At 35.4% G+C, this 23957-nt stretch overlaps 2 protein-coding genes across 2 annotated transcripts; one reads left to right on the plus strand and one right to left on the minus strand.

The window, feature by feature from the left end:
• The first annotated feature begins 107 nt into the window (after window positions 1-107).
• LOC138331949 (ADP-ribosylation factor-like protein 6-interacting protein 4) lies at window positions 108-5879 on the plus strand. The gene is given in 6 exon segments (XM_069279844.1): window positions 108-452; window positions 1587-1695; window positions 1697-1808; window positions 3858-3957; window positions 4489-4558; window positions 5445-5879. Coding segments are annotated over 6 exon segments (681 nt in total). The 5' UTR covers window positions 108-222; the 3' UTR covers window positions 5505-5879.
• A 1964-nt stretch (window positions 5880-7843) lies between these two features.
• LOC138331947 (max-binding protein MNT-like) lies at window positions 7844-23953 on the minus strand. The gene is made up of 8 exons (XM_069279842.1): window positions 23706-23953; window positions 23285-23417; window positions 23059-23100; window positions 21733-21844; window positions 14855-15041; window positions 13650-13721; window positions 11784-12086; window positions 7844-11347 (listed from the first exon to the last, which is right to left on the minus strand). Exons 1-8 carry the CDS (start codon window positions 23770-23772, stop codon window positions 10491-10493), a joined length of 1773 nt encoding a protein of 590 aa, XP_069135943.1. The 5' UTR covers window positions 23773-23953; the 3' UTR covers window positions 7844-10490.
• Between the last annotated feature and the right edge of the window lie 4 nt (window positions 23954-23957).

Consider the following 23957-nt stretch of genomic DNA (forward strand, 5'->3'; position numbering starts at 1 on the left):
CAAATTATATTTCTTGTTATTATATCTGTCATTTAAATGCCAAAGTTCGCTCTACAAAATCGTCGATTGCGTTTCGCTTGATTATACTGTGATTTTTGTGTAAACCAATATGTCTGCGCCCATCGGACACCCCTCTTGAGATTCGTGGCAATGTTATTGATTGTTAGACCTAGTGTCCATATACTTTGCTGTCATACATTGTGATCTCAGTAACTAAATATAATGGAAGTGATTAAAAAGCGCTCAAGAAATCACTCAAGTTCTCCTCCCAGAAAACACAGAAAACGTTCAACTTCAAGTAAAAAAAGACACAAATCAAGATATGACAGCTCAGAATCGTCTAGTTCATCATCCGATACTTCAAGTTCAAGTACAGAGTCATCATCGAGTGATGATAATAGAAGTCGTCGAAAGAAGAGAAAGTTAAAAAAGAAAAGATCTAGTCCGAAAAGGTACTGTTTTGCTGAGAACAACTTTTCAAATTTTTTAATATTTTCGGGACTGGAACCCGGGACAGCCGAACACTAGCCAGATCTCTACTGATTGAGCTACCTGGTCCCCAATGATTGAATCAGTAACAACAACCCCCCCCCCCCTTATACCCCCCTCCTTTATCACTCTCAAAGATACAAACAAGACCCATGTACCACAAATCTGATTAAAATACAGATCCTTATTATCACTACGTTTGATAAGAGGATCTGACAACATCCCATTAGGGGTCAAGTCAAGATGACCTTTAGAAATGGCCAGAATCTTGGCTGGGACGAAATTAATTGAAAAAGCTGTCCGAATTATTTTCATGTACGTAGTCAATAGTCATCTCGCCAAAAGTGCACAACCTAGCTAAATGTATATGTATATGTATACTGGGACGAAATGGCATTATCGATTGACGTAGCAATGTGTAGGCCTAGAAAATGTCTTTGATCTGAAACACACATGGTAAAAGATCATCCGAACATGAACCCTTATGGGATGTTGTCAGATTCTCTATTGAACGGAGTGGTTATAAGGATCTGTATTTTAATCAGATTTTTTATACCACCACCGTGAGTAATTTGTTAGGGATATATTTGTAACAGAAGAAGAGACATATATAGCAGCCAGACCAGGACTCGAACACAGGACCTCTGTACATTAGCCAGATGCTCAACAGATTGAGCTACCTGGTCACAGGTGGTTGACCAAATTTTGCTAAACTTTTATAGGTATTAATGAACAATCCAATCCAATCTGTTGTCACACAGAGCCTTCAGATTTGCCATGGCATAGTGAAAGGGTGTATAATACACAGTAATAATAATCCCTGGAATATAAAGGATATCCTGTCAATTTAGTACCCCAACCATGAATTCTAAACTAGTATCTATATAGAGTGATAGACCAATGACCTTATACTGACTGAACCAACACTTATATATGTATAAGTCATGCCGACACACCTGTTAGAGTAAGAGTACCTGGTTGTTGAAGTCATTTCTTAATTTTATCTTAACCATTTGATATTCTAAATTGTTTGATATGTTACATTGTCTTATTTGCATGCATATGATGTGTTTATTATGTACCGACTTATTTTGTAGAGATAGTTCATCAGATTCCTCATCACAAGATAGAAAGAAAAGGAGAAAAGAAAAGAAAAAGAAGAAGAAAAGAAAGAAAAAGAAAGCAAAGAAAAAAATGAAAGAAGCAAAGAAAGAAAACACAAGAAATCCATAGTAATCAAATCCAAGGATCTTCAACAATAACTAGTAATGCCGATAACAAGAATAAAGAAGACGATGGAAAAACACCATCAGGTTCAGGTACAAATGCATATCTTTAATGAGCGATTTTGTCCTTATTACCAGTGGCAAAACCTCTCTTTTTTTTCCTCTATTCATTGAGCTTTAAATTGGAACAAAAAATGAAGTAACTTAAAAGTCAAATTAAGGCTTTACTGTCGACGCAATGATAGTGTGAACGGTTTCGGTTCATCACTACATCAGCCATCTGTTGCTATTTCCTGGGAGGCTGTCGCTACACTCTAGATATTTTGGTCACAGGTGTTGGTCATATTACCTTGACGGTGCCGGCAGGTGGCGCTCTTACGTCACATGTTGCAGGAAACATTTTTATTACAGCCGGATATCACCTAAAGTTGTCTGCAGCACAATCTAGTTTAGTTACACATGTTTCATCTCGGAAGTGTGGTATGGAAGTACAATGTGTCGCAAGCAATACAGACGGTCGTACTTTGACAAAACAGTATGTAGACCAACTCCTGTAGATAAATGAGCATGGTTTTCACGAAAAAAAACAACATTCCTACCCTTCCAATTTTTTTTTTCATCATTTTGAGATTAAATGATATTTTATTTGTTTAAAAAATCACCGAAAGCCAACTCACAGAAATGGTAAAAGTAAAGTACCTTTAGCTTCTGTACGTTTAGTCCAGTTTCCTTATTATACGTTTGGTATTTTTTGGGTTACATTTCAGTCTTCGATTTCTCCATGATAATTTTTCAACGCTTGCCAAAAACTAATCCACACTGATGTCCGATTTGACTACAGTAATTACTGTACATACTGAACGTAATCTTACAATATGTAAATTACTTCAGTAATATTGCTAGGAGTTTACATTTCGTTAAAAACATTTGTAATCGTTGTCGCTTGTCGCTGCAGCTATAATGAAATACCTATGTAGACTTACGCATGTGTGTATGATGTAACAGCGCCTCCTGTCGGCACCGCCGAGGTAACATGACCAACGCTGTGACCAAGATAACGAGAGTGTAGCGACAGCCTACCAGGAAATAGCAACAGATGGCTGAACTGGAAATGAATTACAGTGGAACTCGGTTAATACGAACTCGAAGGGACCGAGATTAAAACTTGGAGTTATCCGAGTGTTCGAATTAAGCGAGTTCTCATGTCTACTGACTATCTCTTTACTTTGAATATATAGACTAGTTCCATGTCATAAAACGATGTGAACAAGAGAAATGTTAAAATCGCCGATGGTAGTTGCAACTTTATAAAAAGAAAACCTAGATATATATTTTGAAATGCCATTCTACAGCAGATTTATGAAAAAGTAATCAGCATTTTCGGCGATGTCGTTGTCCAAAACATCTCATTTCGAGTTATAAGAGCATTTAATGTGTGATTTTTGTCATTCTGACCCCAAATTTACTTTGTATTATCCGAGTTTTTCGAGTTTTCTGAATTCGAATTATCCGAGTTCTCTAAACAAAGATAAAGAGAGAATTCGGCCGGGACCATCTACGTACTTCATATTAAGCAGGGTTGTCGAATTATCCGAGTTCGTATCAACCAAGTTCCACTGTATCTTATTCTGATATTTGCTCCACTGCTGACAGAACATAAACAATACCTATCATTTGAACAATAACTGATGTCAAATCGTGTTTTTATCATTTTTCACAAATCTTGTCGTACGTTTTCCCAAATCCAGGGATGAAGGGTACCATTCCCAATGAAGTGAAAAATTACCATAGGAGATCATTCATATGATTAACATAATTTTAAGTCCTTCACTTTTACCAGGGTGGGGCTGTAGTTTAGTGATAAGTGTCTTGTGATTTGCTCATTGCACAATCTCCTTCACCATATGTTGTTGTAACTTATTAATTACATTTAACAAAATAAAAACAGTTTATCCATTCATCAGACCACCAAACCAATTGGAAATTGTTCTCAATGTCATCCGTACCTTCACAGATAGCTCTGTTATAGGCAAAGCAGGAATATTAAAGGAGGTTAATTATCCCGACTCGATTTCCTAAACTTCTATAGGTTGAAAACTGTGATATATCCATTTGTTTTGAACTTCAAACTCTACACGACAGGCCCTGCCCCGAGGATACTGAAGCCCATGACAAAGGAAGAGTGGGAAAAACAGCAGAGTGTTGTTCGTCGGGTTTACGATCCAGAGACGGGCAGAAATAGGTAATAGTGAATGGAATCACATTTGTTAAAAATCAAGCTGGTGTCTGTTCTTTCGAAAATGATACATACATGAAGATAAAAGTTGTGAACATATTGACAATGGATTGTCACATTCGTCATATTCTATGGTTCATATCCTTTACAATTGATGATGACAGGTGAGTAGGCTATTGTTTCTTTTGTCAATGAAAATAACTCGACTGAAACTGGTCTTTCATTAAAAATATTTGTGAATGTATGACTATGTCATAACAAAACTGAAGGCATTTCAGGAAAAAAAACCCATACATAGGTCTGCAGAGACTTCCTATAAACATTTACAGAGAGTGACGTCAAAGCCATACAGTGTATGGTTATTGGATTCTTTCAGTGTATGTCAGAAAACCAAATTATCTGCTCATCTGTTGATGTAAAAAGAGTCTTCAGTTTTGGTATAACATAGTCTAGTTCATATGACAACATTATACCTACCTTATGATTGTGTTTTATAACTCTGGAACTCTTCCAACACTTTTTCCATCTTTTATACAGGTTAATTAAAGGAGATGGTGAAGTGATAGAGGAAATTGTCAGCAGGGAACGTCATAAAGAGATTAATCAGGTAAATTACTATCAAAACTTCAAATAGATTACTGGATAATACCCGGTAATGGAAAAGACATTTAGGGGCAGTCCATGATAAATTGGTGAAGTCATATGCTGGTACCAGGTAAATGATATCTTATTGGTCACCTTAAGTCATTATGATTGGACCAATAGGTTTACCTTGTTACCTTAAAAGAAGGACTAATAAGCATCAAGTTAAAAGCCCTGATGCACGTACCTCATAATGGCTACAAAGATTGTTCAATGGAATGATCTTAACCTGCATAGAAGGTAACAGGGGCCAAATAGGCTAAAATCTTTTTTAAAATGAGACTTGCTATCAAGTAAGTGACCCTGAGATCCCATATTGTGCTAAAGTTTTTAAAATTAATGACCTTGAACTTCATCAAAGGTAACAGGGGTCAAATAGGCTAAAATCTTTTTTAAAATGAGACTTGCTATCAAGCAAGTGACCCTGAGATCCCATATTGTGCTAAAGTTTTTAAAATTAATGACCTTGAACTTCATCAAAGGTAACAGGGGTCAAATAGGCTAAAATCTTAACAATGACTTGATATTAAGCAAGTGGTCGTGAACCCCATATTGTGTCGGCAGCATGCTTAGATAAAAGGCTGTTAAGATTTTCAAATGACCTTCATTCAAGATCACATGGGTCAAATAGGCCAAAATCTTTAAACAATAACATGTCATTGTATTTCCCACTATCAGTCATTTCACTTTTACTAGGTTATATAAATAGCTAATCCTTCTCACTATCTCTATACCATACTCTCTCTCTCTGTCCTGATTTACAAATGCTAGCATACAAACCTATACAAAATTCTCATTTCTTCTGTGCTCTTAAACTAGATCTCTCAAAAACATATTTTTGTATTTTTCAGCAATCCACAAGGGGAGATGGCTTGTTCTTCCAGTCCAAAATGGGATTACTTCCAAAGTGATTAATCTTGTCTATACATTCCTTGTCCGAATTCCACTGCAACATTGGAATTCAAATATTCCACGATAGACGATGAAATTTATGACAGACTTTGTGTTGTAAGAATACATAGACACTTCTACTAGAACAGCTTCTAGTAGCATTATACAGACTATTTATTTGAGTGTATTGTTTTTATGGGGTCAAGGTGGCTAAATGGTACCATAAGCCTTCTACTTTTTGGTTGTGAGTCAAAAACTCACATGGGTCAGTTGCCAGGCATCAACCAGAGGTCGGTGTTTTTTTTTCTGACACTTCCATCTTCTCTTCACCTCCTTGAATGATGTTGGCTATTTATAGAATGTAATCAGTAAAATAAATTTAATCCTTAACCCAAGTACAAGTATTGGTTTTTTTTCTGTATATAGTCAGGAATGGTAGTATCCAAAATTGAAAACCATGAACCATGTTTAGTATGAACCTACATTTCAATTTTGCTGATTTTGATATTTGATCAATCTATAATTTGGCCATGGTTAAATCAGAATATCACAAGTCATTTATTTTTTAGGGGTTCTGTGGCTTATTGATAAAATATTAATCCCATGAAATCTTTAATTGTCAATATGTAATGAAAACACTACACTGACATAAAGTAGGAAATTTTATTCACAAAGACTTAATTTACAAAAACAAATCATATCTCATCTTTGGTAATAAATTCTATATAATTCTAATACAGCAATCATGTCGGACATGAACTGATATCAAAAAATGTATTTTTCTCTCTCAACAACTATGCAATGATAATTACGGAGATAAAACAATTTAATAAATTAATAAATTACAGATACTACAACTACTGGAGAAGTAACAAATATATAACATTACCGAGTTATCTGTCGAAGAATAAGCAATGCTTTAACAAAAAGTTAGAGACTTTGTTTAAACAATAGTCAAATTTACGAGTAGTAATTCTTTTTAACAGGTGTAATCTCACTAATCTGTCAGACAATAAGCTATTCCTTAACATTAGTTAGTTATATCATGTATGTCTGAGAAGAAGCTATTCTTTAACTGGAGTTATTATCTGTAAGAGAATAAGCCATTCTACAACAGGAGGTTCTTATCTGTAGGAGAATAAGCTATCCTTTGACAGGAGTAAATTATATGTAAGAGAATAAGCTATTCAATAACAAGAGTTAATTATCTGAAGGAGTATAAGCTATTCTTTAACATAAGTTAGTTATCTGTAGGAGCATAAGTTATTCTTTAACCTGGGTTAAAGATGCTCCATCGCAGACAAATGGTATTTTTTCACTATCAAAAACAGGAGCAGACGATTTAGCATTTTTCTTCACTTACTTTACACCATTACCACCGTTGAAAAGTTTGAGCTTCTAATTTTACACGAAGATGAAATTATGAAAAATAATTAATTGCATCCTGAAAAAATTCCGTAGCAATATATCCTATATGGAATGATGCACTGATTGCACATACACCAAAGGAAAAATAAATTATTATTTTTATTATTTTTTTGTGTGTTAATTAGACATATATATACACGATAAAACACAAATTATTGTTCAAATGATGAATGTCATTTATGCTATGTCGGCGGTGGAGCATCTTTAATTATTTGTAAGAGAATAAGTATTCTTTAACTGGAGTTAATTATCTGTAAGAGAATAAGTTATTCTTTAACATGAGTTAATTATCTGTAAGAGAATAAGTTTTCTATAACTGGAGTTAATTATCTGTAAGAGAATAAGCTATTCTTTAACATGAGTTAATTATCAGTAAGAGAATAAGCTATTCTCCAACAGGAGTTAGTCAGACAAGAAGCAATATACTTTGTAACAATAACTGATCTTATTATTTGATATTTTTCTTGTAAAGTATTAAAAACATATTTGCATACCAAATTAACTTCCTATTATTGGATGTTATCAGATCCTCAATGTAACAAATTAAGGATACTGGTAATCAAATGGATCATACTGGTACTAAGAGCCAAATGGTTATAGCAATTTGCCTTTCTCTTAGTCTGCTAGGGTTAGCTTAGTTATAGATTTGTTAAAAAAAAATTAATGAAATAAAGTAAGGATCAAAGTTAAAGTCAAACCACCTATCAGGTTTTAGTTTAATCCATCATAGAGGATAGCACATAAGATTCAAAACCAGAGGTTATTCCTCACCGGTATCAAATGCAAATGATTAACGAATGATTATAACATCAAAATTAATGTCAACAATTTTAATAATCTCAACAAAAATGCTAACAGTACAGAATTAGTGATTCTCTTCCAGAAAACTGATTTTTAGATTAAATTGATGAGAAGTTTGCCTGTTTTTAAATAAATATATCTAAAACCTCACAACCATGCTTTGGAAAAATTGAAACTGTATCTTCTTTATTTGGCATTTCAAAGTGTGCAAGTATGTACTTATCTTATTAAACTAGCATTTAAAATTTGTATCAGCAAAGTAACAAGAACTATCATTATTGTATTAAGTAAAATAAGGTTATAATGAACCAACAAAATCATGTCATCATAAGTTGTTTGTTATACACATACAGGTATTACAAACAACGTAATTATTACAGGAATCTTGATGGGGAATGGAAATCACTGCATTATAACCATGAATGTGTTGTAAACTTATTTATAAACATGTTTTACTTTATATCCAACACTGTTCATGGCAACATCTTGGTAAATACTACATACAGTAATTTTCTTTACAGAGAAATGAAGTACTGTTACACTAAAACCATCCCTGTAACAGGTTTGTACATATAGCACATATTTTTTAACTTCACAATTACATGCATTTTTTACACAGTTTTAGACATGTACAATTATTAGGATACTGAAAAAAATTACACTTGTGAACAACTTCCTTACAAGCATTCACACTTAAAGTAAGGCGTTGAAAGACCTACCCTTCACTGGCAAATAGCCACATCTGCCAATTCAATCTGACTTCCAAAAAACCTTTAATATTAAGTTTGATTTTTTCACCTCAAGTTTTGAAAACGTGATAACCATTCAGACATTTTTGTAATGCTTGCAGATTATCATATTTAGAAAGATGAATAGAATCTTTCCCTACTTTAATAGTAAGACAACAAAATAACAACCTATGGGCTAATTCATCTATGCCAAACCAGTCAAGGGTTCAAGATTCAGGTGTTGTGATTTTGTCACATCTTAAGGTATAGGAATGATTTTTCTTCACTATACAAAAGAAAAGGATGAGATAATAGTCTCAAAAGAAGCATGCACATGGGTCCGTCTGCACGTCAATACTGATGACGTCATTGACAGTACACCCCACGGTTACATGGCATGAATTCATGTTGTCACATAAGTGTGTTGCCAGAACTTCTGCTTCAAAAGGTTACCACAAGCAATCTGTCATACCCTAGGGTAAAACTAATGATATATCAGTGAATGTTGAAAGAAATAAAGGTAACCTAATTTTTCGAGTTTGAAAAGTTATAACAAAGTTACTAATACAGAATAGCCCTATGTATGTTTACAAGTTTACTGTCAGAATGAATGTCAGAATTTTATTCTCCAGGAATTCTGGCCTTTATCTCTAAGGCTGATCTATAATAATGACCACATCTGAATTGAATACAAACTTACTACTACTAAACTGTAAATATCTAGGTAAGAATAGGAATCATATTATTAATTCATCTGTATCAAAACTCATTAAAGACTTCTCTGCCTCTAATGATCTTACTCTTTTCTAAACATCATTAAGGAGAGTTCTACTAGTTTATATTAACAGATGTGGTATAACGAAAGACAGAAGAGGAAAAATTAAATTTTATATGTCCACTGTTTACTTTACCCTTTGTATATTCAGTTGGTCCAGTCACTTAATTTCTAATAATACACTCTTCAACATTATATCTAACAATCTTAATTTGTTCTTTAAACTTAAACATATCCAATCACATCACTGCTAACATCCATCGGCACATACCATCCAATCAAACAATAGCTAACATACAATGAAACCATCATCCAATTAAACACCAACTAACATCCAATGAATCATATTATCCAATCAAACAACCGCTAACATCCAGTCATTCTACAAGAATATATTTATATTTCTACAAATGAACAAGTGGCCTACATGATATATTTGTTACTTAACTATAATAGCACTGCATTAAAACACTTGTTTCCTCAGGTGGATTCACCATTTAATCTCTCCTACATTACTGAGAGAAAAAGCATCACAGACAATTAAAGAGAATAATACTTCAGCAATATTTGAACTTAAGCATGGTACACATTTTACAGAAAAAGACAGTGGAAATCCTTCTGATAAAAACATAAATTGAAATCCTTATAGCCTATAAATACACTCTCAATGAACCAGTGGGATTTATATATAAAAGTGAAATAAATTTAAGACTGATAAAGAAATAAATTCATCCAACAAAATTATTCCAAAAAGAGTACATCATCAGACATCAATAGAAGTCAAACTGATCTATACAAAGAAACAGAAGCAACTGTTTCTCAGCTTTTTAGGAAACAAAGGTTTAGATAAGTTAAGAACTATAGAGTAGACAAAAATCTCACTTTGGTAGTAAGTTATCATCTAGTGTCACATTTTCATAGATATACAGAGTTTGGGTTAAGGAACTTTGCCTTTTTCACATTTGCATATGACAGACTTATCTGTCCTTGAGGGTAGGTATTCATTGTTACATCCTGTGTTTGTGAGAATAAGTTTACATTTTCCAGGGAAACAATGAATGTTTTGTTCACACAATGATGACGTCACAACCGATAGCTTTCCACAAGGGCAGACAACTCTATGATATGCAATGAAGGAATATAATCAGACTAATCTCCATCAATGCATATTTTCTGTTTTATTCTTTTTAGCACTTTAAAACTGTAAAATGAAGCAAACTTAATACAAATACTGCTGAAATATCACCTTGACATACAAATCAATTCATAAATGCCTAAGAATTAGTTGTTGTTACTGGAATACTGGCAGCTGATGTGGTTGCCACGACACTTGGTACTGTGACAACCACAAAGGGCTTGACGACCGGCTGGCCAATCATCTGTCCCCCTTTTAGGAGGCCTGGGGAGAAGATGGGGATTTGTTGTAGTAGTGGCTGTGAGGCCAACATATTGATCTGTGATTGCGACAGTCCTGAGTTGGGTGCTGCTAGCTGGACACTAGGGGACATGACCATTGGTGAAAGCATGGCCCCACCAGCCTGCCCCATCTGGGCCAGCGATATGAGTTGCTGCATGGATGTGTGGCCCACCATGTTACTTATACCCGACAGGCCACTAATGGTGGTCCTAGGCACTGTCTGGGGCACCAACGCTGCCAGCGGCGTGGTCATGATGGTGTGATGTGGTCCTGCTCCGATGATGGTCGGGCGAATGCTGTTCATGGCGGCTGCGTTGACAGTCGATTGCGTGACTGGAGTCACTACTGAGGTTGCTAGGCCATTCTGCATGGCCAATGACATGAGGGAAGCAGATGCAGTAGTTATGGTGGTGGCAGAGGAGATCTGCGAAGAAGCTGTGGTAACGGATGTCACCATGGGGGTGGTGAGTTGTAAACTTGGTGACATCAGTATGGGCTGGTTCAGGGCTTTAGTGAGGTTGGGTGAAGCACTTGTCATGGGTATAGACAATGCTGCTGTTCCTGCTAATTTGTTCAGGGCAGCTAGCTGTGCAGCATTAGCAGGACCTCCAAAGGAACCGAGAGTAAGTGGCGCCCTCATGTGGCTAATGGATTTCATCTGTTGTGGGTGAAGCTTGGCTGCACTGGTAGCACTTGTGGTTGCAGTTGAAGATACTACGAACAAGTAGAAAACTTCATTAGTTTAATGGAAAATAACTCACACATTTTTTTTAAATGTTAAAAAAGATGAAAAAAAAAAAATTAATAGTTTTAAAACGAAATATTATAATTGGTAGCTTTGTGAATTGAATATTGATCACAGCTGTCAGAACAATAGATTCACAGGTGGATATTATCCAAAAATTTTTTTTATGAAGCTCAAACTGCCCTATGTGAATCCCATCAAGGCTTGAAACACTATCAGCAATGGGACAGACTTTATACCCTGATGGGTACAGAGTGAAATTATTTGTTCTATGTTTCATCTTGACCATTTTGATTTGTAAACAATTAAAGAATAATGCTCATTTAGCCATAGGTGTCATGTGCTCATTTACCACTACACGCAAAATTAGGTAACTTGTAACTTGACTTTGACCTATGACCTTACCATGCACTGCCCCTTGGGATGTACCACTCTGTTGTCGCTGAAGCAGCTGCCTGGCCAGGATCTGGGTGACTGGAGGGCGTACAGCTGCAGCAAGAGTCTGTTGGATCACACTACCAGTTGTCTGAATGGTTGCCACGGAGACAGACGAGGTTGTCATGGGAACTTTGCTGGTTGTGTTATTGCCAAGGGTACGAGGAGGAACCGGGTTTGGATTGGAGACCTTAAGAACCGTCATCGAGGGTTGGCTCACAACTGGATGTGGCAGTGATTTATGGACAGTCTTGTTGATCTTCACCTCATGAACTATAATTAAATGTCATAAATAGCACTTTCAAAGGTATGTCATGACATTGTCCACTTTGAGTAAGTAATTTGTTAATTATATATATAAAACAAAACCGGAAATTCTGCTGGTTTTATGTAGAACAGAATGTTGGTGAATGTAGGTCAATATGACCTACTTTTGACACACGGCCCTTGGCAAGTTTTTTCTTTGATATACAGTGGACCCTCGATAATCCTGACACCTTCGTTCCCAGCCTAAACTGTCCAGATTACGAGTTTTCTGGACTGCCGAATTCCGTGTTCTTAGTCAATTAAATTTTCACGTACAAGTTACTCACCTTGACCTTGTAATCGATGATAGGCTTTTATGTAATATACTTGTATCATAATTAATACTTCTTTTGTTATGTTTTATAGGTATTTTTATATCATTACGTTAACAATATTGAATAAACGTATTTCTTTTCCAAAATACGAAACCTTATATATAATTAAGCCATTGTTAATTGTGTACTATGTATAGCTACGTATTCCACTCTTGATCTGTCGTACGGCACATTGCCTAACAAAGAATCAATATCATCTACGTTCTTGGCATAAAAAACTATGATAACAAATAGTCGTGAACATTTTATGAACTCATATAATTGTTATTTTGTATAATGTGAGTTTTTAATGACCATTTCTACAAGTCTTTGCTTTCTGACTTACAGACGTGTGTAACAACCACGCGCCCATTCACGTCCAACTTCGTGCACAATGTCACACACGTGTAAATGGCATGTGCCGTAGCCTTTATTTCTTATACTTCGAATATATTCACATACATTTAAAATTCTTATTAATTTTGTGAGTATTATCTCACTTTATTGTATCCGATACTCATAGCAATATATTCTGCATGCTAAACAAGTAAGGTATCTACAGCATGCGTACCCGTACCCAAGCTCAAACTGCATGATTAAAAGCGTTAGGCTAAACATATATTGCGTATCTCAATAACAACACTGAAGTTTGATCTCCTATGAAAACCAATGAACCGTAACATGACTGCATATACCCGTGTGAAAGGTGTTCAGGTCAAGTGATTGTGTGTATTGTACACACTGTAGCTGGCCTTGGATTTTCTCGGCACGTGGCGACAACAAATTGTCCGGATTATTGCGGGAATTTATTAACGAAAATGACATTCCGTTCCCAAAATGGAGTTCCGGATTCGGAATACGAAATTCCAGACTAGTGAGTATAAATAAGGTTACGGAAATACGTTCCCTGACATTTCTGTTCGGATTGTGAGTTTTCCGGACTACCGGCGTCCGGATTATCGCGGGTCCACTGTAGCTCTAAGGTTAGAATGTTGGTCTTAGTGGTATTTAATATGTCATCAAATCTAGGAAAATTTGGGACTCAGTGACAAGACCTATGGAAGGCCAAATGATAAATATGGTTACAATAGAAAATACAGCCCAAACAAGATGATAAATATGGAAGAATGGATAAATCAAAGAGCATTAGTCCCTTAGCCTCGGGCCACCTGGGTTCAAGGTCGAGGTCAAAGGGTAAGATTGATTTTATACTCACCACTAATAAGTGATCGAGCCACTTCCTCATCAGCTTCAAATTCATCTTCACTGCAAATTGGACTACCTTGCTCTGAAATACAGAGATAGGATTTAACACACTACCGTAGGCACCTGAAATATGTACCAGTATAATTTGATCACCATACATAATACCAAAGGGACCTGAAATGTGTACCAGTATAAGTTGATCACCAAACACACTACCACAGGGACCTGAAATATGTAAAGTATAATTTGATCACCAAACACAATACCACAGGGACCTGAAATGTGTACTGGTATAATTTGATCACCAAACACAATACCACGGGGCCCTGAAATGTGTACTGGTATAAATTGATCACCAAACACAATACCACGGGGCCCTGAAATGTGTACTGGTATAATTTGATCACCAAACACAATACCACGGGGCCCTGAAATGTGTACCAGATAAAAAAAACATACTTACTTATCAACATTGTATATTTACCAAAGTCTCATTTGATCATTTTTTCGTTACACACGTTACCATGACATTTAAAAAATATTGGGTTGAGGGGTTGAGGACAATGTCAGGTTCAATGTACACAAAGTTAGGAAATATGACAAATTAGGACAAGACTGATATCATACTTCTTACCTGTGGCTGAAAACTAGATTAGGTAACCATGACAATGGTCTCATCTGTTGATGAGGACAAGATTTTGTTTCAAAGGCAAAAGTCTGCTCGCTTTCTGAGGATATGCTTTCGTTATCAAGAGTAAGAAAAAGATTTGATAACAAAGACAAAATTTCTATCCGTCACTAAGGCCATGATTTTGCTACCAATACAATATTCACCATGACAACAGTTTTGCCAGCAAATGATGTAACCATGACAAATATTCCTAGCAAAGTAACAACAATTGTTCCTATTCAAAGAAAATTTGGAAAAGATTGGATTACTATGACTACTACCAGTAGCTGATGACAAATTTGGTATATACTTATACTACTACATGATTCGGGAACCATGACAAAAACCTTACCTACTGATGAAGCTGATAATTGGTGACCATGACAACAGACATACCTGCCGCTGAGGCTAATATATTTGGTAACTATGACAACATTTTTTATAAATGGCCGATTACAGCATTTGGTATATTGATACATGTACACCTGTACATATATACGGTCAAGATTTGGTCACTGTTACCATGACAACAGATCTAGACTTACCTGTAGCTGTAGACGTTGAGTTACTCTCTTGGTCATCGGGGATAGTTGCCCATTGGTTGATGTCTACCTCTATATTCATCCTGACCAGCTCTGACTTGAGCATGCTCATCCTCTCCTGCAGACTGATCTTTTCCCGGGCCAGACGCTGCATCTCCATCTCATACTCTTTCTCTTTCCTGCGCAGAGCCTACAATAAATAAAAACAGCCATAAGGAAAACTCAGCAAAATGCAACTTAAATGTATTTACAGGTAAAGATGATCTCTATAGTTCCATTCTACTGCTAACACTTGAGCATAGCTGTGTGTGAACTAAATTTCCATGGTTACATAAATGATCTAATAAATGAAATTAGTATCACTATTTTGCAAGGAAATTTTCATTGTCTATAAGATTTAAAACACAAAATAAAGTACATACAGTTTCTTTACCCTTTGAAAAATCTTTTATGAGTCTGAATTATCATACAGTATTAAATATTTTGACATGGTATCAAATACTTTTGCTAATTTAGATTGAGGAAAAACTTGCATATTCCATGTATATATATATTTAAAACAGTCAAACCTGTCTTAGCAACCTTTCCAATATAAAGACAACCTACTTATAAGACCATATACTCTCTGTCCCACATGTTCAGTTTCAACATAATTTGACCAGTGTGTAAAGGTATACCACTTGCATGGTTATATCAAGACATTTTCATGGTCCCTTTGGTTGTGTTTATTAGACAGGTTTGACTGTTTACTTTATATATATGTTTTATATACTTTTATGTTTTAATTCCCTCCTGTAGTTATTTGATCCCTATAGATATAGATATTTATTATTGCTAAACAGATTGATAAGAAGCAGATACATACACACATGTTTACATTTGCACACTATTATCTTACATAAACAAGCTCAATAAAAATTACACTCAATACCACTGTCCAACTTTTATTTATTTGCTTAACATGGTGTGTTCCTATTTATATATACAATCATGTATATAACATGTGTTGAGGTCACATGACATATACATTTGAAGACAGCCAATCAGATTCAACCATGTGCCAGTCTGGTACAAATCAGATCGTGTGTAGTATGATTATGATAATGCATGACCTAAATACCAGTCTACCAAGTATGACGGCTGTAAGCTCCGCCCACACAGTTATATTTACACCGGCACATATCTATACACACAATACAAGTAGTGACAACTGCCGATGTGAAACATGGTCGAGGTCCTGAAATCAAAACCACTTGTTAAATTTTACACTGTGGTAGTGCAATATGAACTGTATTTCCTGAAATTTGATGGTTTCTTTAATAATCAATAGCATTTTAGATCTGATTACAGTGTATTAACCTGTCAGAGACCCCAATGGACTCTGCAGGTTTTCACACAGGATATCATGTATTGTTACCTCAGATTCAATATAATGTATATAGCCTTACGTAAAGAACTTCATTTTTTTCACTTTTCAGGTTGGATGGAATTTTGATGAATTTCATTTTTTTTTTTTTTTTTCATTTTTCACACTTTTGATGTTGGATAGAATTTTAACAGTGTTAAATGTAATTTTCTGTACCATAATTCATTACATTCAGTCATGTTCATAAAAATGGGGCCCCTCAATCTCCATGTTCCTTGCTTAAAGGGACAATTCACTCAGGCTAATTCTTTTACATAACCAAGAAGCAAAATATGGCATAAATGTATAGTTCAACATTTCTTATGAAACATAACATGAAATATTCACAAATTTCACGTCATTGTCAAGTATTTTAATTGATACTGTTGCAATCACAAATCGTTGATCAATACGATTAAGCAGGTACAATATGTAAGCTGTACCTATAACCGAGCCAAAGTCACACACGTTAAACAAATGAACTACATATAACCACTGTGGAGGTAATATAATGATTTTTTAGACAAGACAATTCACCTAATAAGGTAAACACACTACTGTCAGTGTGATTTGAGCAGTTCTAGACAAAAGTAGCATTACTCTACGAGCAAGCTAGGGACAGGGTTCGGCATACAAGATGTTCGACCACAATGTGTAATGGCTGACAACGAGTGAGTTTGAACATTTCACACGCATTTCACCACTATGGGCTTTTCTGGCATATCACAGTAAAACCGACTGATCAAATTTCCATTAGAACTGGTTTTCCGGTAAATGTACAAATTTTAATGTTCTCTTAGACTGAATTGTACCTTTAAATGCTATGAGGAAGGTATAAAAGCAAAAATTGCCAGATAAATCAGATCTGTTTTTATATCTTAGTTATATCCTTATCTATCACTTGAAGATTAGATTCTCCAAATATTAGAATAAGGAAGTTATAATTTTAAACAAATATTTCCAAAAAGGTAAGTGCAATATAGAACCCAGATCCAAAAGCTTTAATTTAAACAATAGTCTGTTATTCAGGAGCTGTAATGGTCACTTGCATTCGGATACATCTAACCCTGGTCAATACTAGCCGTCACATATACCACTCAGCAAAAGAGATCTTCTCTTAAGTTTGAGTGTCAGACTAGTAATCCAGAGGTCCTGAGTTTGATCCCTGGCAGTGGCAGATATTTAAATTCATTATAAATTTTGCACAATTACATACATAATAGTATGATACAATTTGGACCCATGCATCCAAAAAGTCTTAAGATATCAGTTAAGACTAATGTATGCAAACAGCTTAAAATCATGACAACAAGTTTCATGATAAAGTTTTTAAAAAAAAAAAAATTCTGTCCCCGAGATGGGACAGACTTCCCTGGGATGGAACATTGCTTCCTGAGTTGGGAAAGTGTTTTACATTTTCACTGGATGGAAAAGTGCTCTCTTGACACAACAGTGCTCCCTGGAATGGAATAGAGCTCCTGGAGGCAGGACAGCACTCTCTGAGACAGGACAGTGACACATGGGATGGGAAGGTACTCACAGAGGTGAGACAGTGTTTTCTGGGATTGGACAGTGCTCTTTTGGATAGAACAAAAGCTCCTCAAAAGGAACAGTGTTTTCTATGATTGGGACTGAATAGCAAGTCTGAGCTCCCTGGGTTGGGATAGTGTGTCCTGGGGTGGGACTGAACTGAAAGCCTGAGCTCCCTGGGTTGGGATAGTGTGTCCTGGGGTGGGACTGAACTGAAAGCCTGAGCTCCCTGGGTTGGGATAGTGTGTCCTGGGGTGGGACTGAACTGAAAGCCTGAGCTCCCTGGGTTGGGATAGTGTGTCCTGGGGTGGGACTGAACTGAAAGCCTGAGCTCCCTGGGTTGGGATAGTGTGTCCTGGGGTGGGACTGAATAGCAAGCCTGAGCTCCCTGGGTTGGGATAGTGTGTCCTGGGGTGGGACTGAACTGAAATCCTGAGCTCCCTGGGTTGGCATAGTGTGTCCTGGGGTTGGAATGGAATGAAAACCTAAAATCCCTAGGTTGGGATAGTGTGTCCTGGGGTTAGAATGGATTGAAACTCTAAGCTCCTTGGGTTGGGATAGTGTGTCCTGGGTTGGGACTGGGTTGAAAGCCTAAGAGAGACTGTTACAGCTATAACATCAATTCATTCACCCATAAAGGCACATTTAGGCTCTCCCAAATCTAAGACTCGACCTGTTTATTATGAAAAATCAGGGGTGAATGAGTTAATAGTCATTCTCACACTGCCCACGCAATGTCATGCGAGTGGCTGATAATACCAACGCAGTCACAGTACTTCCTCTTTCTGTTTTAATTATATTTAAAATAAATTTTAAAAGCTCCTTCCAGGTAATTTCAGTACAATGTAAATGGATATATATATCTTTTTACAAGTAGACATAATAAATACAAAAGTATAATTATATACATAATAGGAGCTATTAACATGCATCAAATACTGTATTTGACCTAATAAAGATGTAGCGTGCAGATAATTGACCATGGAGCATGATTATTATAAAATAAACATTTATTTTGGGTTTTTTTTTAAACAGATTTAAACTTTCAGGGGTAAGTAGCCTACAGTTCAAAAGAATTGATGAATTATTTAAATTATGAATTCCAGTACAGTGTAATGCTTATACCTTTGTTATTTTATCTTGAATTAACCGGAATTGGTCTTAAATATTTTCTTGGAAATACAGCAAAATTGCTTTACAGAATCACGGGAAATCTTCTTTCTGACCAATACACTCTTTCTATACATTATTTCCGCATGTTTCACTCATGTATACATCTCGAGTTCTAGTTTTAACAAACTTTACACAATTACAGCTATTTCATAATTATCAATGGCATTTTCTTGTTGCTTTTTTTCCACTACTTCAGGAATAGGGTGTGACTTATGAGAAATGAATATTATGAATGTGAGAGAGAAACAAAATTGTAAAAAATAATTAAAATACTGAATAAATCATAAGATTACCTATATAGGATAACAGAATTTCTTTCCAGTGTAGACTACTTCACTAGTTCATCCAATGTTTTGGATAACTTTAAGCAACTTTACTTTATAAAATCTAAGGTTTTGCATAGGGCTAAAACGATAAGTCGTATAATCAGAGGCTATTAGATTAATGAAACTAATCGCTGATTATCAATTAAAGATTTTATTAATTGTTAATTGTAACATACATAGAAAGTGCATTGTAAGCTGACTAAACACGTTAACAGATCATGGATTTCTAAGGAAGCCATTATGTACACATTTTGAACTTGACAAATGATGTGAGATATATTTAAATTACGTATCTGTGGAAGTTAAAGTCATTGATCTAAGAAAAAGTGGGTGTCATGAGAAAGCTTGCAATACGCTGATTGCCAATATTTTCATTAGCCATTGACTCCATGTTGTTACCTCAGGGAGGACAAATTGCAGCCGGGACATTCGGGAGCGGAAGGAGCAGTAGTCTTGGACATTTTGATTTAATTATTGCATGTGCTTATCATATAAAAAGATTGTTTTTGTTCATAATAAGATACGAGTTGTTAATAATGACGTAACAATCGATACCTACCCGCAAGGGAGCTTACTCTGTTATATGCAAAGACGGAATAACATTGTTGACATTTTGAAGAAATGTAGCTGTAAATTTTACTGTTTGCACTAAGCACTGCCTCATACATGATGTCACGACTTTCGTCAGAATTCCATTCATTTATTGTCGCTCAAGGTTAATCCGAGTTGCTCTCGATCACCTTGATCAGACAATGTTTTGATTCTGAAGCTTGTTTTGTTATATCAACATTTATTTCACCGTTGTTTATATGGGATCCAGCGAACATGATTTCGAGAAAAGTGTCCGACCTTTGTTGTGATACAGGATTGTACGTATTAAACGTGATTCTTGTTTAGAAGACTATTCTCGCTCAGATGGTAGGTTACCATACATTAACTATTGATGTTGTTTTCATGTTAGACAGTATGTTTGAAATCATAAATTTGTGTCTATCAATCAAAGTTCTATAATCATCAGTGATTGTGTGTTTTGTTATCAGTAAGTTAACAGAAACTTGGAGGCTATAGTACAGGATATGATTGGTCATTTTGGACTAACCGTACGTGTAATTACATTCACAATATATATACTATCAACATTTCTTTACTATATAAATGTATATCATATCCTAAAAGGATATGATTTATGGTACTGATACATGTTCAAAATATTATATTAACAGCATAACAGGTAGGCCTAGATGGCTTGAACCATTGTCTTCATGTTAACACAAATTAATCCATGCGTGTGAAATGCCATGTAAAATAGATTTTTCTCCAATATTAGGGATATCACATGGTTGCTTGAGAAAATATACCTCTATCTTATACAGGGGGGGGAGTGTAAGACAGCTCACTGGCGCTAGACAATAACATGACGTCATCAATACATGCGTCATAACCACATTATGCATTGTCAATGACGTCATCAATTTTGACGTATAACTACTTTCATGTGATATTGGCGCTATGAAAAAGCTGGAAAGCAACGAGAATTTTATATTTTCCCTACTAAGTATGAGAGAGAAAAAAATAAAACATGGATCTGTCCACTTGACAGACCTATGTAAGATTCTATTAATCTTACATAGCTACCTTCCATGGGCAAACTATATAATATGGGTGTAACAATACATCGGACTATTGATATACTGTGATTGTATGCTTCTCAACTCAATCAATCTATGGTAATTTCAAAAAGTGGATAACAATCGCCAAATGCTAAACTATCAATAGTTTCAATAGGCAGATATTTTTTTGTAACTTGGACTAAAATCATGTACTCACAGAGATTTCATACAGCAACACGCTAACAGTCACGATAAAAGTCACTTTTTCATGCTTTTCAATCCAAACGCAAACACGGCCAATGTTCTCAATCATGATCTTAATTGCGTTTGAGTTGGTACTGACGCTAGCAGGTAAGGGAAGTAACTCTAAACCAACACTGTACTAGATGTACGTCATGGCGACTAATTCATCGATCGGATTGTAATGGAATTCATAGTGCAATACTATCACAATACTATTGCAATTGTATTCTGTGATAGTTAACTATAGTTAACTATCGCAATAGTGTTTCCCCGCGATAGCAATAGTATTGCAATAGTTAAAATTGTAGGCAATAGTCACCCCTACTTTATAACATAGCATGATATGAGAGAAAACACCTATATAGTAACATACATATATAAATGTCATTATTGTGTCATATTAGGAGTAATGCTTTGATTTTAACCTATTTACACAGAAGTCAATTATAATCTTCTGCAAGTCTGTAACAACTGTTTTATAGAAGTATTATACATACATGGGCTTGACAAATTCAGAATCAATAAATTGAAATTAAAAAGCTCTAACAGAGGCAAACCTACTCCAATCAATTATAACCAACTGGTGATTCCTACCTGTATGTAACGAAGTGAGCCTCGAAGAATACTCAAATTGGAGGTTCGTTTGTCTTCAAGTGTTGGGATTTGATTTTTCAGGAACTCGAAGCATTCCTTCAAGTGAGCTCTCCTGAAAGTAAACAATCAAAATTATACAGAGGATCCATCAACATTACATTCAGCTAGCTATGTATTGGCGGCATGGGCTTACAGGAAATATTATAATGAAGATCTTCTATGTTTAGCTTTATAAAACAGTGACATCTTTACTTTAACTGTCCAGAATATACCAGAACCTTTATATAAATTTGTTCTTTCAAACTAAAACTGTCCATTTAACGAGATTAAAGTAGATGAAAATCAAACAAAATCAAAGTTCAGGCTGGGTAATAAGCAATAACAGCAAGGAATGATACATTTTTAACAAGAGAAGTAAACTGAAGAAGAAATTGAAGGTCGAAATGTGATTTACCTCACTTCCATATAAACAACTAATTAGGGATTTTTGAGAAACCAAAATGATGTGGGTACAATACAATTTACTGTAGTTTAGTAACACATTCCGGTGATTGTGACGTCATATTTTGAAATAATTATTGTGACGTAATAATCATCGTAAGGTTGGACTAATCGACTGGAAAATGTACTTCGCTCACATCATTTAGGATCTCAGAACCTCTGTATAAGCTTAAATATATTACAACAAAGAGTTATGTCCCTTTATTTGATTATATCTAAAAGGATTGAAGGAAGAGAAGGCATATCAATATTTACTAGCGACAGAGTAATGTGCCATGAGTACAGAATGAGTTAATTTTCATCCACTGCATCTTACAATTTGGTTCCCTAATAAGACACACACCCCCCCCCCCCCCCTTTCCATTACAATCATTCAGCACTCTGGGCCCTTATTACTGCCAATAAGGTAATATTCTTCTCATGGAGCTTTACACAGTGTAATTGTATAATTTTCATATTTCTCCAGAAAATATATTATTTCACCTACAGACAAAAATTCTGTTCTAAGTAGACAAAAATTCTGTTCTAAGTAGGTCAAGATAATTTAACTAACAGACTTTGACAAAACTTCATTTTTTGACAATAAAAAATAAAGAATCATGCAATAAAAATAATTACGTTACACAAATAGATTACAATATCAATATGATATTAAAACGCAATATATCATGACAAAACTGGTGTAATGTCCTACAGGCACGAGTATTTCTCTTGAAAATTATTTTTAGTGAAATGTTGGAAATTTCCCTCAAAATAGTTAGGTACATAAAACATCTTAGATATGCCCAGCAATTTTTATTATTTATATTTTATGATATTAATTACCTGTTCTTTTCCAACTTATTATGGACTTCACGCGTTCCAGCACTGCAAAAATAAATATTGCAATTCAAAATAAAACAGAACTCAGATGCAGTTAAAAGCAAAAGTGATTTTTTTAGGCAATATCACAAAAAACAACAAAACCACGACATGACACGGTGTTGAACAACACGTGACTCAGTTTCGTCACAGAACACGTGAAAATTGAAGGTCGGTCATGTTTACTCACCCTCCCGATCGACGCTTGTCTTTACCGTCCTCATTCCCCGATAGCTTCCCGGAGTTGCTAGATTCGGGAGATCCATCTGAATCGTTGGTAGATAATACAGAATAACCATGTGGATCTCGAGGACTAGAGTCAACTGAAAACAGAAACAAACAAAATACAAGTTTGCCACAGCGTTCCCGGCACGTAGAACTAGCTCATAAATATGCAAATTAGCATTATCTCCAAAGAGAGACCCGACAGCAAATGTGTATACATTATCGAATAATGCACATAATCCACATATTATCAAATAAATTGATGCAAACATGATTTTAAACAAAACATTAAAGGAAAACGTTGCTACAAGAACAAAATTAGACAGGTATAATAAACGTCAAAAACATGAATTTCCATCAAAAATAGGCCATGTGCTTAATCTTACCACGTGTTCTCGAATGGTTACGCCATTCCAAAAATTCGGCCGCTTCTAACAGCGTTTCCAGGCTCATATCCTTTGCCGATCTGCTCTAAACGATGTCAGGATTGTTCCTTAATCACCCTAACAGAACGTTTTCTTTATCGTCAACCTCAGTATTTTTGAACATTCAATGTTTTGACGAGCCACCAACATAAGATGGCGGTGGCTAGACCAAAACACTTGGCCCCGAGAAATAATTGCAGTACCACGTGGTTT

The sequence above is a fragment of the Argopecten irradians genome, chromosome 9 (assembly GCF_041381155.1).
Source record: "Argopecten irradians isolate NY chromosome 9, Ai_NY, whole genome shotgun sequence".
NCBI classification, from domain to species: Eukaryota; Metazoa; Mollusca; class Bivalvia; order Pectinida; family Pectinidae; genus Argopecten; species Argopecten irradians.

Bases quoted from the DNA above. Each gene is read 5' to 3' on its own strand.
- LOC138331947 (XM_069279842.1), bottom strand. From the start codon at position 23,772: ATGAGCCTGGAAACGCTGTTAGAAGCGGCCGAATTTTTGGAATGGCGT. The intron at 23,101-23,284 runs GTGAGTAAACAT...TTATTTTTGCAG, and splicing joins GACAAGCGTCGATCGGGAGG to TGCTGGAACGCGTGAAGTCC. The intron at 12,087-13,649 runs GTGAGTATAAAA...ATTTAATTATAG, and splicing joins GGCTCGATCACTTATTAGTG to TTCATGAGGTGAAGATCAAC.